The sequence below is a fragment of the Mizuhopecten yessoensis genome, unplaced genomic scaffold (assembly GCF_002113885.1).
Source record: "Mizuhopecten yessoensis strain PY_sf001 unplaced genomic scaffold, ASM211388v2 scaffold7743, whole genome shotgun sequence".
Taxonomy (NCBI): domain Eukaryota; kingdom Metazoa; phylum Mollusca; class Bivalvia; order Pectinida; family Pectinidae; genus Mizuhopecten; species Mizuhopecten yessoensis.
Genome location: NW_018407200.1, coordinates 178,715 through 193,995, shown reverse-complemented (window position 1 = coordinate 193,995; position 15,281 = coordinate 178,715). Strand labels below are relative to the sequence as shown.

Genomic DNA, 15,281 nt, shown 5'->3' with positions numbered 1-15,281 from the left:
TACACATGTTGTGTGTAGGTCTAATAGTTCGATTGACTCTACACATGTTGTGTGTAGGTCTAATAGTTTGGTTGACTCTACACAGATTGTGTAGGTCTAATAATTATATTATCTATACACAGATTGTGTGCAAGTCTAATAGTTTGATGAACTATACACTAATGAAAGAGAGTCTAATAACATGATTTACTGTATACATAAGTCAAATATCATATGAAGTATTCACAAAATGATTGTCAAATTGTTACATTTGGCATTTTTAGCTCACCTGGCCCGAAGGGCCATGTGAGCTGATGCCGTACTGCGGCATCAGGCGTCTGAAGTCCGTCGACCGTCCATCATTTTTTTCTTTTGAACGACTTCTTCTGAAGAACTGTAGGACCTAGGGTCATGATATTTGGTCAGTAGGTACCTGGGATGGAGTGCTATAAAGTTTCCTCAGCAAAATGACCTTAACCTACTTTCAAGGTCACAGCTGTTAAATATGTTGGAAAATTCCAAACAACAATATCCTAATAAAAAAAAAAAAATTACAGTTATGAGGTCAAAGGTCAACTTTAAATGCTAGTCGGGGGTCAAATGTCAACTTTGGTTAAAAGTTAAATATGTTAAAAATTTCAAACAAGAATATCCTAAGAACCATTTGAACTAGAGTTATGATACTTGGGTATTTTATGTAAACCAGCAGTGCAAATATTTTTTAGGTCACCTGAGCTTTGCTCAAGTGACCTATTCCAATCACTTTCCGTCCGTCGTCGTCCGTCGTGCGTAAACTTTTACATAATCAACTTCTTCTCAAGAACCAGTGGATGGAATTTTTTCAAACTTGGTCAGAATCATTCTTGGTAGATGAGGATGCCAAATTGTAAAATTGGGATTCCTACCCCAACCCTAGGGGCCAGGGCGGGGCCCAAAACGGAAAATAAACCAATATTTCAAAAATCTTCTTCTCCAGACTCAGAGGTATTACAGTCATTTTCTCTGCATGGATGGAAAGATCATCAGGGGCTTTATTTAAATTGTAAATTTCAGGACCCCCGAGCTATCCGTTCTCCCTTGGGGAGGGGGTAAAGTTTACTATAGTTTATATAGGGAAACAACACTTTTGGGTATATTTTGACAATTTTCTGTTGGAAATTATTTTTACTTGGTCAAAATCATCCTTGGAGGAGGAAGATGGTTTTAAATTGTAAAATTGGGATTCCTACCCCAACCCTAGGGGCCAGGGCGGGGCCTAAAGGGAAAATTGACCAATATTTCAAAAATCTTCTTCTCCAGACTCAGAGGTATTACAGTCATTTTCTCTGCCTGGATAAAAAGAAAATCAGGGGATTTATTTAAATTGTAAATTTCAGGACCACCGAGCTATCCATTCTCCCTTGGGGAGGGGGTAAAGTTTACTATAGTTTATATAGGGAAATAACACTTTTGGGTATATATTTTATCCATTTTCAGCAGACAATTACTCAAACTTAGTCAGAATCATCTTTGGTGAATGAGAGTATTACTTTAGAAAATTGGGATTCCTGCCCCGTCACCCAAAGGGAACATTTACCAATATTTTCAAATTCTTATCCTTTGATGACAAGACAAGTATTGTATTTCACTTAGTTTACATGCTGATTTCCACATCACATCTAAACAATAAAATAAAGCTACCAGTACCTATGATATAACTCAGGTGACCGCTAAGGCCCTTGGGCCTCTTGTTTCAGTTACAGTTATGAGGTCAAAGGTCAACTTTTGTTAAAAGCTTTAACAGTCTTCTTCTCAAGTTCCAAAAGGCCCAGGGTCATGATATTTGGACAGTAAGTACCTGGGATGTGGTGCTATAAAGTTTACTCATTAAAAAGACCTAGACCTGCTTTGAAGGTCACAGGAGTCAAATATGTTAAAAATTTCAAACAACAATATCCTAAGAACCATTTGAACTAGAGTCATGATACTTAGGTATGTTATGTAGACCAGCAGTTCGAATATTTTTCTCAGTTACAGTTGTAAGGTCAAAGTTCAACTTTAAATGCTAGTCGGGGGTCAAATGTCAACTTTGGTTAAAAGCTTTAAACAATCTCCTTCTCAAGTTCCATTAGGCCCAGGGTCATGATATTTAGCCAGTAGGTACCTGGAATGGAGTGCTATAAAGTTTCCTCATTAAAATTACCTTGACCTACTTTCAAGGTCACAGGAGTCAAATATGTTAAAAACTTCAAACAACAATATCCTAAAAACTATTTGGACTAGTCATGATACTTAGGTATGTTATGTAGACCAGCTGTGTGAATTGTTTTCTTCATTACAGTAATGAGGTCAAAGGTCAACTTATGTGCAAATTGGGATTCAAAGGTCAATATGGGTTTAAAGCTTTAAAATTAAAATTTTAAGTTTCAAACAACAATATCTTCAGAACCGTTTAAGAGATGTTAAAATGTCTTGTGTTCTAGTTACCAAATTTGGTCTTTAGTTACCTATATGTCAGTTGCATGTAACAAAAGAAACAGGTGAGCGATACAGGCCTTCTGGGCCTCTTGTTCATAATAAGTTTATGCTTTATGCACTGTATTTGGCAGGTTTGTACAGCGGGCCACTCCTCCCTACCTCAAGTGTACTATGGCCAAGCCAATCCTTTTTTGTGGTATATTGTAGCTCTGAGTGTGGTATATTATTTGACAGGTTTGTACAGCGGGCCACTCTACCCTACCTCGAGTGTGCTATGGCCAAGCCAATCCTTTGTTGTGCCATCGCTGCCTGTTCTTTGGACCATCGTGATGCCAATGCCTCTGTTATGAAATATCTCACAGATTTCCTTTCCTGCGCCACACGCAAAGAGGTTTGTATCATTATTAGATTTGTAAACACTTCAGGAGCATGGCCTGTTTTACCCTCCTTTTGACCATACTAGTATTAATGAGGTGACACTGATGTCATAAGCATTAAGGTTTATACACACTGACACCAAGTATAACCGTGTACTTTAATTATTATACTCAAGTGAAGGTTTCAAAACTTACTCAAATTCTAACCCTGTATAGCTATCCTCCAGTTAAGGTTTATACACAATGACTCCAATTCTATCACTGTACAGCTATCCTCCAGTTAAGGTTTATAAACAATGACTCCAATTCTATCACTGTACAGCTATCCTCCAGTTAAGGTTTATAAACAATGACTCCAATTCTATCACTGTACAGCTATCCTCCAGTTAAGGTTTATAAACAATGACTCCAATTCTATCACTGTACAGCTATCCTCCAGTTAAGGTTTATAAACAATGACTCCAATTCTATCACTGTACAGCTATCCTCCAGTTAAGGTTTATAAACAATGACTCCAATTCTATCACTGTACAGCTATCCTCCAGTTAAGGTTTATAAACAATGACTCCAATTCTATCACTGTACAGCTATCCTCCAGTTAAGGTTTATAAACAATGACTCCAATTCTATCACTGTACAGCTATCCTCCAGTTAAGGTTTATAAACAATGACTCCAATTCTATCACTGTACAGCTATCCTCCAGTTAAGGTTTATAAACAATGACTCCAATTCTATCACTGTACAGCTATCCTCCAGTTAAGGTTTATAAACAATGACTCCAATTCTATCACTGTACAGCTATCCTCCAGTTAAGGTTTATAAACAATGACTCCAATTCTATCACTGTACAGCTATCCTCCAGTTAAGGTTTATAAACAATGACTCCAATTCTATCACTGTACAGCTATCCTCCAGTTAAGGTTTATAAACAATGACTCCAATTCTATCACTGTACAGCTATCCTCCAGTTAAGGTTTATAAACAATGACTCCAATTCTATCACTGTACAGCTATCCTCCAGTTAAGGTTTATAAACAATGACTCCAATTCTATCACTGTACAGCTATCCTCCAGTTAAGGTTTATAAACAATGACTCCAATTCTATCACTGTACAGCTATCCTCCAGTTAAGGTTTATAAACAATGACTCCAATTCTATCACTGTACAGCTATCCTCCAGTTAAGGTTTATAAACAATGACTCCAATTCTATCACTGTACAGCTATCCTCCAGTTAAGGTTTATAAACAATGACTCCAATTCTATCACTGTACAGCTATCCTCCAGTTAAGGTTTATAAACAATGACTCCAATTCTATCACTGTACAGCTATCCTCCAGTTAAGGTTTATAAACAATGACTCCAATTCTATCACTGTACAGCTATCCTCCAGTTAAGGTTTATAAACAATGACTCCAATTCTATCACTGTACAGCTATCCTCCAGTTAAGGTTTATAAACAATGACTCCAATTCTATCACTGTACAGCTATCCTCCAGTTAAGGTTTATAAACAATGACTCCAATTCTATCACTGTACAGCTATCCTCCAGTTAAGGTTTATAAACAATGACTCCAATTCTATCACTGTACAGCTATCCTCCAGTTAAGGTTTATAAACAATGACTCCAATTCTATCACTGTACAGCTATCCTCCAGTTAAGGTTTATAAACAATGACTCCAATTCTATCACTGTACAGCTATCCTCCAGTTAAGGTTTATAAACAATGACTCCAATTCTATCACTGTACAGCTATCCTCCAGTTAAGGTTTATAAACAATGACTCCAATTCTATCACTGTACAGCTATCCTCCAGTTAAGGTTTATAAACAATGACTCCAATTCTATCACTGTACAGCTATCCTCCAGTTAAGGTTTATAAACAATGACTCCAATTCTATCACTGTACAGCTATCCTCCAGTTAAGGTTTATAAACAATGACTCCAATTCTATCACTGTACAGCTATCCTCCAGTTAAGGTTTATAAACAATGACTCCAATTCTATCACTGTACAGCTATCCTCCAGTTAAGGTTTATAAACAATGACTCCAATTCTATCACTGTACAGCTATCCTCCAGTTAAGGTTTATAAACAATGACTCCAATTCTATCACTGTACAGCTATCCTCCAGTTAAGGTTTATAAACAATGACTCCAATTCTATCACTGTACAGCTATCCTCCAGTTAAGGTTTATAAACAATGACTCCAATTCTATCACTGTACAGCTATCCTCCAGTTAAGGTTTATAAACAATGACTCCAATTCTATCACTGTACAGCTATCCTCCAGTTAAGGTTTATAAACAATGACTCCAATTCTATCACTGTACAGCTATCCTCCAGTTAAGGTTTATAAACAATGACTCCAATTCTATCACTGTACAGCTATCCTCCAGTTAAGGTTTATAAACAATGACTCCAATTCTATCACTGTACAGCTATCCTCCAGTTAAGGTTTATAAACAATGACTCCAATTCTATCACTGTACAGCTATCCTCCAGTTAAGGTTTATAAACAATGACTCCAATTCTATCACTGTACAGCTATCCTCCAGTTAAGGTTTATAAACAATGACTCCAATTCTATCACTGTACAGCTATCCTCCAGTTAAGGTTTATAAACAATGACTCCAATTCTATCACTGTACAGCTATCCTCCAGTTAAGGTTTATAAACAATGACTCCAATTCTATCACTGTACAGCTATCCTCCAGTTAAGGTTTATAAACAATGACTCCAATTCTATCACTGTACAGCTATCCTCCAGTTAAGGTTTATAAACAATGACTCCAATTCTATCACTGTACAGCTATCCTCCAGTTAAGGTTTATAAACAATGACTCCAATTCTATCACTGTACAGCTATCCTCCAGTTAAGGTTTATAAACAATGACTCCAATTCTATCACTGTACAGCTATCCTCCAGTTAAGGTTTATAAACAATGACTCCAATTCTATCACTGTACAGCTATCCTCCAGTTAAGGTTTATAAACAATGACTCCAATTCTATCACTGTACAGCTATCCTCCAGTTAAGGTTTATAAACAATGACTCCAATTCTATCACTGTACAGCTATCCTCCAGTTAAGGTTTATAAACAATGACTCCAATTCTATCACTGTACAGCTATCCTCCAGTTAAGGTTTATAAACAATGACTCCAATTCTATCACTGTACAGCTATCCTCCAGTTAAGGTTTATAAACAATGACTCCAATTCTATCACTGTACAGCTATCCTCCAGTTAAGGTTTATAAACAATGACTCCAATTCTATCACTGTACAGCTATCCTCCAGTTAAGGTTTATAAACAATGACTCCAATTCTATCACTGTACAGCTATCCTCCAGTTAAGGTTTATAAACAATGACTCCAATTCTATCACTGTACAGCTATCCTCCAGTTAAGGTTTATAAACAATGACTCCAATTCTATCACTGTACAGCTATCCTCCAGTTAAGGTTTATAAACAATGACTCCAATTCTATCACTGTACAGCTATCCTCCAGTTAAGGTTTATAAACAATGACTCCAATTCTATCACTGTACAGCTATCCTCCAGTTAAGGTTTATAAACAATTACTCCAATTCTAACCCTGTACAGCTAGCCTCCAGTTAAGGTTAATAAACAATGACTCCAATTCTATCACTGTACAGCTATGCCCCAGTTAAGGTTTATAAACAATGACTCCAATTCTGTCACTGTAAAGCTATCCCCCAGTTAAGGTTTATATACAATGCCTCCAATTCTATCACTGTACAGCTATCCTCCAGTTAAGGTTTATAAAAAATGACTCCAATTTTATCACTGTATAGATATCCTCCAGTTAAGGTTTATACACAATGACTTCAATTCTAACCCTGTATAGATATCCTTAGGTTAAATGTGGTTTTTTTTAAAGTTTAGTGCTCTCAGACAACATGATAGCAGTATCTTGGATTTTGATTTGATAAGTGTGTTTGGATTTACAGGACAAAGATGACTTTGCAGCCAAACAAACATTGGTGAAGGCGCTGCTCACTGAGCACGGACAAGCTCTGGTTAATGCTCTAGTCAATGGCTGTATCTTCTCCCTACCCACTTTTATGACTGTTGACATCGGAGAGGTCATCTATGAACTCATGGTCATCGACAGGCCAGTATGTATTAACCTTATCACTGCTGTAATAGTCCATCATGGAGATTGATTGCTAAGGAATGTTAATAGGTATTCAGCTTTAACTGAAGTTGTTTGATATATCTTTATAATTATTACCAGTTTTTCATAGAACAGCACAAAAAAAAGAAAAATCAAACCATGCCTGTTTAACAAATCAGAACCCTTGGGCTTGTGAAGTGGTACCTGACATTGTATATTGGAAATTTAACAAGGTGTTACCTTCCTTGTATAGGATAATGGGTGTTTGACCAGTGATTATATTTGGACACACCCTTTCATGATTCCCGCAAACAATATATCTTTTCATACATTGTGTCTAATTCTTGGTGCACCAGAGATGACATACATATCCTTTCAAACAGGGGAATTGAAGGCAATCGAGACATTGCTTATTTCAGTGGTTGAACTCTGCTGCTCAACGTAAATCATAAACCTTTTAGGTGACATGACACCAGGTATCCGAGTGCAGAAATGGTAATTATAGATTATCACACTGTATTTTTAGGGTTTGTCGTGAGAACAATTTTCTCATCGCGACCACGTGGATAAAATCGAGAGGTCACCGCAGGTGTCCTCGACATTTTATCTACGTGCGAGCTATGAGAAAATTATTCAAACGACAAACCCTGAAAATACTGTATGATAAACTATTCATCATCTATATACTACTACCTTATATATTTCTTGCCTTTAAAAACTCAACTAAACACCCTGTTTTCCAAATGACTTCTAAGCTCAATGGTCAACGATCGCCAAGTTGTTCTCAAGTCATTCTCAACTTCTTCTCATACTGACAACCTATGATAATGAATTTATCATACTACCGGTAGGTGGTATAAAGTAGTATAAAGATGATAATATGATATGCATATTGTATGCAAAAGAGTTAATGAATGCATCAGTGAATTATTACATTACAATTTAAGACCATGTTTAGCTTTTGTTGAATATATTTGCATGACATCTTTACATGTTTGTCACCAGGTTTTTTGTAAATGGCTGGAGACCATGTTAAAGTCGCTTCAAACAGAGAGCAGTGGAGGGGCAGTGACAGCAACTCATAAGCAGCTGACTGACTTTCACAAGGCCCTCACCAGGTAAAACATTACACACTTCAACAAGGCCCTCACCAGGTAAAACAATACTCACTTCAACAATGCCCTCACCAGGTAAAACATTACACACTTCAGCAAGGCCCTCACCAGGTAAAACATTACACACTTCAACAAAGCCCTCACCAGGTAAAACATTACACATTTCAACAAGGCTCTCACCAGGTAAAACATTACACACTTCAGCAAGGCCCTCACCAGGTAAAACATTACACACTTCAACAAAGCCCTCACCAGGTAAAACATTACACATTTCAACAAAGCCCTCACCAGGTAAAACATTACACACTTCAACAAGGCCCTCACCAGGTAAAACATTACACATTTCAGCAAAGCCCTCACCAGGTAAAACATTACACACTTCACCAAGGCCCTCACCAGGTAAAACATTACACACTTTCACAAGGCCCTCACCAGGTAAAACATTACACACGTCAACAAGGCCCTCACCAGGTAAAACATTACGCACTTCAACAAGGCCCTCACCAGGTAAAACATTCCACACTTCAACAAGGCCCTCACCAGGTAAAAACTTCAACAAGGCCCTCACCAGGTAAAACATTACACTCTTCAACAATGCGCTCACCAGGTAAAACATTACACACTTCAACAACGCCCTCACCAGGTAAAACATTACACACTTCAACATGGCCCTCACCAGGTAAAACATTACACACTTCCATGCTCTCACCAGGTAAAACATTACACACTTCAACATGGCCCTCACCAGGTAAAACATTACACACTTCAACGAGGCCCTCACCAGGTAAAACATTACACACTTCGACAAAGCCCTCACCAGGTAAAACATTACACATTTCAACAAAGACCTCACCAGGTAAAACATTACACACTTCAACACATTACACACTTCAACAAGGCCCTCACCAGGAAAAACATTACGCACTTCAACAAGGCCCTCACCAGGTAAAACATTACACTCTTCAACAATGCGCTCACCAGGTAAAACATTACACATTTCAACAAAGACCTCACCAGGTAAAACATTACACACTTCAACATTCAACATGGCTCTCACCAGGTAAAACATTACACTCTTCAACAATGCGCTCACCAGGTAAAACATTACACACTTCAACATGGCCCTCACCAGGTAAAACATTACACACTTCCATGCTCTCACCAGGTAAAACATTACACACTTCAGCAAGGCCCTCACCAGGTAAAACATTACACACTTCCATGCTCTCACCAGGTAAAACATTACACACTTCAACAACGCCCTCACCAGGTAAAACATTACACACTTCAACACATTACACACTTCAACAAGGCCCTCACCAGGCAAAACATTACACACTTCAACAAGACCCTCACCAGGTAAAACATTACACACTTCAACGAGGCCCTCACCAGGTAAAACATTACACACTTAAACAAGGCCCTCAACCAGGTAAAACATTACACACTTCAACAAGGCCCTCCCCAGGTAAAACATTACACACTTCAACAAGGCGCTCACCAGGTAAAACATTACACACTTCAACATGGCTCTCACCAGGTAAAACATTACACTCTTCAACAATGCGCTCACCAGGTAAAACATTACACATTTCAACAAAGACCTCACCAGGTAAAACATTACACACTTCAACTATGCCCTCACCAGGTAAAACATTACACACTTCAAGGCTCTCACCAGGTAAAACATTACACACTTCAACAATGGCCTCACCAGGTAAAACATTACACATTTCAACAAAGACCTCACCAGGTAAAACATTACACACTTCAACTATGCCCTCACCAGGTAAAACATTACACACTTCAAGGCTCTCACCAGGTAAAACATGACACACTTCAACAAGGCCCTCACCAGGTAAAATATTACACACTTCAACAAGGCCCTCACCAGGTAAAATATTACACACTTCAACAAGGCCCTCACCAGGTAAAATATTACACACTTCAACAAGGCCCTCACCAGGTGAAACATTACACACTTCAACAAGGCCCTCACCAGGTGAAACATTACACACTTCAACAAGGCCCTCACCAGGTAAAAAATTACACATTTCAACAAGGCCCTCACAAGGTAAAACATTACACACTTCAACAAGGCCCTCAACAGGTAAAACATTACACACTTCAACAAGGCCCTCACCATGTAAAACATTACACACTTCAACAAGGCCCTCACCAGGCAAAACATTACACACTTCAACAAGACCCTCACCAGGTAAAACATTACACACTTCAACTATGACCTCACCAGGTAAAACATTACACATTTCAACAAAGACCTCACCAGGTAAAACATTACACACTTCAACATTCAACATGGCTCTCACCAGGTAAAACATTACACACTTCAACATGGCCCTCACCAGGTAAAACATTACACACTTCGACAAAGCCCTCACCAGGTAAAACATTACACATTTCAGCAAAGCCCTCACCAGGTAAAACATTACACACTTCAACTATGCCCTCACCAGGTAAAACATTACATATTTCAACAAGGCCCTCACCAGGTAAAACATTACACACTTCAACAAGGCCCTCAACCAGGTAAAACATTACACATTTCAACAAGGCCGTTACCAGGTAAAACATTACACACTTCAACAAGGCCCTCAACCAGGTAAAACATTACACATTTCAACAAGGCTCTCACCAGGTAAAACATTACACACTTCAACAATGCCCTCACCAGGTAAAACATCACACACTTCAACAATGTCCTCACCAGGTAAAACATTACACACTTCAACAATGCCCTCACCAGGTAAAACATTACACATTTCAACAAGGCCGTTACCAGGTAAAACATTACACACTTCAACAATGCGCTCACCAGGTAAAACATTACACACTTCAACATGGCTCTCACCAGGTAAAACATTACACACTTCAACAAGGCTCTCACCAGGTAAAACATTACGCACTTCAACAATGCCCTCAACCAGGTAAAACATTACACATTTCAACAAGGCCCTCACCAGGTAAAACATTACACCCTTCAACAAGGCCCTCAACCAGGTAAAACATTACACATTTCAACAAGGCCCACACCAGGTAAAACATTACACACTTCAACAATGCCCTCAACCAGGTAAAACATTACACATTTCAACAAGGCTCTCACCAGGTAAAACATTACACACTTCAACAATGCCCACACCAGGTAAAACATTACACACTTCAACAAGGCCCTCAACCAGGTAAAACATTATACACTTAAACAATGCCCACACCAGGTAAAACATTACACACTTCAACAGGGCCGTCAACCAGGTAAAACATTATACACTTAAACAATGCCCTCACCAGGTAAAACATTACACACTTCAACAATGCCCTCACCAGGTAACTTTTCACACACTTTAACAAGGCTCTCACCTGGTAACTTTTCACACACTTAAACAAGGCCCTCACCAGGCTACTTTTCACACACTTCAACAAGGCCCTCACCAGGTAACTTTTCACACACTTCAACAAGGCCCTCAACCAGGTAAAACATTACACACTTCAACAAGGCTCTCACCAGGTAAAACATTATACACTTCAACAATGCCCTCACCAGGTAACTTTTCACACACTTTTACAAGGCCCTCACAAGGTAACTTTTCACACACTTAAACAAGGCCCTCACCAGATAACTTTTCACACACTTAAACAAGGCCCTAACCAGGTAACTTTTCACACACTTCAACAAGGCCCTTACCAGGTAAACATTAACAGACCATCTCATGTTTGACACAACACAGCTGACAGACAAACAGCTTCAAATTTACCTGTTACGTGAGGTTCATCAGGAAAACTGTTACACATATCCACAAGGCCCTCACCAGGTAACTTTTCACACACTTAAACAAGGCCCTCACCAGGTAACTTTTCACACACTTAAACAAGGCCCTTACCAGGTAAACATTAACAGACCATCTCATGTTTGACACAACACAGCTGACCGACAAACAGCTTCAAATTTACCTGTTACATGAGGTTCATCAGGAAAACTGTTACACATATCCACAAGGCCCTCACCAGGTAATTTATTTCTATGCACCATATCATGTTTAAGAATCCAGCTGATAGACTAACATTTAACTAGTTCATGAGGCTAAAATCAGACTCGGTTTTCTCCCCTTAATGTTGGAAACTGGACGCTACAGTAACTTGCCAGTAGAGCAAAAGAGATGCCCTTTCTGCTTAAATATAGTGGAAGATGAGTCTCATTTCCTTTGTGACTGTCCTGTGTATAGTGATATCAGATATGATCTATTCAAAAACACTGAACTCCTATATTTATTTTAATGAACTTACTTCAACTGAAAAGTTGTTTTATTTATTATGAGGATATTTTATAGGCATATATGCTAGGTCTTCACTTTCATCATACACATGATGTACATACAAATAGTTACAAGTGTCTCATAAGCCGATATCGGCTGGGCATCTTTTGTAAACTCGCTGTATATGATATTTTATGAATGATTGTTTGTGAATTTAATGATGCGTGACACTATAATAGAATATTGATTGATTGAGTATCAGTAGACTGCTACACACTTCCAAGCAGCTCTCAGTAAACTTGTGTACTTCCACAAGGCTTTTAGTAAACTTGTGTACTTCCACAAGCCTTTCAGTAAACTTGTGTACTTCCACAAGGCTTTCAGTAAACTTGTGTACTTCCACAAGGCTTTCATCATTTTGCACTATTCAACTTGGTTCTCACATTGTATACAGCTAAACACTTCCAAGAAACTCTCACCATTTAAACACATTACATTATGTCTCATGGCTACATGAAGTCCACATGCATTTTTAGCCCACTGTCATCAGATGGTGGGCTATTCAAATTGCCCTTTGTCCATGGTTCTTCGTCCGTCTCTCATTCTGTCCATCCGTACTTGAGCAATTAGTGTTAGCGCTATTTCTCAGAAAGTACCAGAGGGATCTTTCTCAAACTTCACATGAAGGTTCCCCAGGTCCCTATGGTCTGTAGTTATGCATATCGTATTATGGGTCTTGCAGATCAAAAGACCAAGATGACCGATAGGTGCCATCTTGAATTGTTAGAGTTAAAGTTTGTCAGTGCTTTTTCTCAGAAAGTACCAGAGGCATTTTTCCCACATTTCACATGAAGGTTCCCCCCGGATCCTTTGTTATGAATATTAAATTTTGGGACTGATTGGATAATCTAGATAGTGGATAGGGGCCATCTTGAATTTCTTATAGTTTAAGATTGTTAGCTCTATTTCTCAGAAATTACCAGATGGATCTTTCTCATATTTCCCATGAAGGCCCCCAATGGTCCCAAGTTATACATAGCAAGTTTTAGGACTGATCAGAAAATCAACATGGCCAATAGGCTGCCTACCATCTTGAATTAGAGTTCACGTTTTTTATCACCATTTTTCAGTTAGAACTTGAAGGATCATTCACAAATTTGATAAGTAGGTTTCCATTTGTCTTTAGTTGTGCACATTTACAGTTAAATATTGTCATTGATAATTCCTAGAAAGTACTTGAGGTATCTTTCCGAAATTGGATATGTAGATTCCCCTTGGTCTGTAGTTATGCATATTCTATTTTGAGAATGCAGATCTTTCTCATATTGCAATGATCGGTTCCATTTCTTCCACATTAAGTACTGTACTAGTAAATATGTGAAACAACAAACTCACTTTGAAGGTTGTATTTTTAGGTCACCTGAGCTTTTAGCTCAAGTGACCTATTGCTATCCGTCTTCGTACGTCGTCGGTCGTCCGTTAACATTTTACATTTTCAACTTAAGCTGAAATACTGGCAAAGGGATTTCATTAATATTTCATGGGAAGGTTACTGACATCTCCCTGACCAAGTGTTGTTATTTTTCGGGTCGATCAGAAATCCAATATGGCCGCCATTTTGAAAAACTATTTCAAACTTAAACTCAAGTTCTGCTGGTCCGATTGAACTGAAACCTGGTAGGAATGATCAACTCATGGTCCTGACAAAGTGTTATTTTTCGGGTCGATCAGATATCCAATATGGCCGACACGGCCGCCATTTTGAAAAACTATTTCAAACTTAAAAACAAGTTCTAATAGGACGATTTAACTGAAACTCGATTTAGGAATGATCAGCTCATGTTCCTGTCAAACTTGAGTTAACGTTATACTTAACTATTTTGTACTCAAATTGGTACATATTTCAACAATAAAAATAAATACTGTAGGACTCAGGTGACCGTTTAGGCCCATGGGCCTCTTGTTTATACACAGCAGTATAATGAAGATAAGATCAAAAGTCACATCAAGGTGCATTTACTGTATAGCTTTTACATGAATCGATCAAACAGATAAGTGGAAAAAAAGAGAAAAGATCAAACTAACATAGAACTAATGAAGATGATACAATAGTGGGCGCCATGGTCCCTCTGGGATATCTTGTTGTCTGTAAGCATATTTGTCACCCTTCTAATTTGTAGCACTCTTTCTGATTGGATATCTTGCCGGGGTCTATATTTCTATATACCCCGCTCTGCCGGGGTCTTTAAAAGCATGTGCGAGGGGAGATAACTCAAACTAGAATCTCTCTTCATAGCAACAAAGATGGTGTTCGACACACACAAGCATTCGAGGTGTGTCAATCATTCACAGGATAAAATAGCCTACTTAATTGACAGCAGATTTAATGAAACAGGGAATGAGGGGGCTGCTAGGGTGCTAATTACAAAGATGGTTGTGAACTGTCCGAAATGTTGCCGAAAAGATGTCCGGTAGGGGCTATTTTGGTAGCAGTTAAGTAAGGTGACCCAAATCGGAACCATCATCACCAGGACCCAAATTGGATCAAGGCTTGAATTTTGCAGTATCTTACACTTCAAATGAATATTTTTTTGTCAGCACATTATCATTTTATGATGACCTTTAGAATTTATATAACAAAAAGTATTTCTGTAGTGTGAATTTATTCCTATAGTCCAAAACAGAATGCATAGTCGTCGCACGGTGCGCCATTTTTTAAAAACGTTATCAAAACACTAGTCCGAATCATTCTGACGTTTTATCGACTTTTTTCATATCGGTCTGTCGTCGATTAACGTCAGAACTCCGGCCCTCTATAATATGCATAATATGTATATGTATAATATACACACATGTCGCACATGGATCGAAAGATCTATTCTTTATGCACAAGATGAACATTCATAACATGCCTCAAACAACCAATACAATCACTA

General features: G+C 38.3%; 1 protein-coding gene across 2 annotated transcripts in view; it reads left to right on the top strand.

The window, feature by feature from the left end:
* Positions 1-15,281, top strand: part of LOC110454271 (transportin-3-like) — a 78,275-nt gene that overhangs the window by 61,860 nt on the left and 1,134 nt on the right. For both annotated transcript variants that reach the window (XM_021503700.1, XM_021503698.1), the window contains exons 24-26: positions 2,671-2,827; positions 6,790-6,957; positions 7,962-8,074. In XM_021503700.1, the coding sequence (XP_021359375.1) occupies positions 2,671-2,827; positions 6,790-6,957; positions 7,962-8,074 (438 nt within the window). The remainder of the gene's footprint in view (positions 1-2,670; positions 2,828-6,789; positions 6,958-7,961; positions 8,075-15,281) is intronic.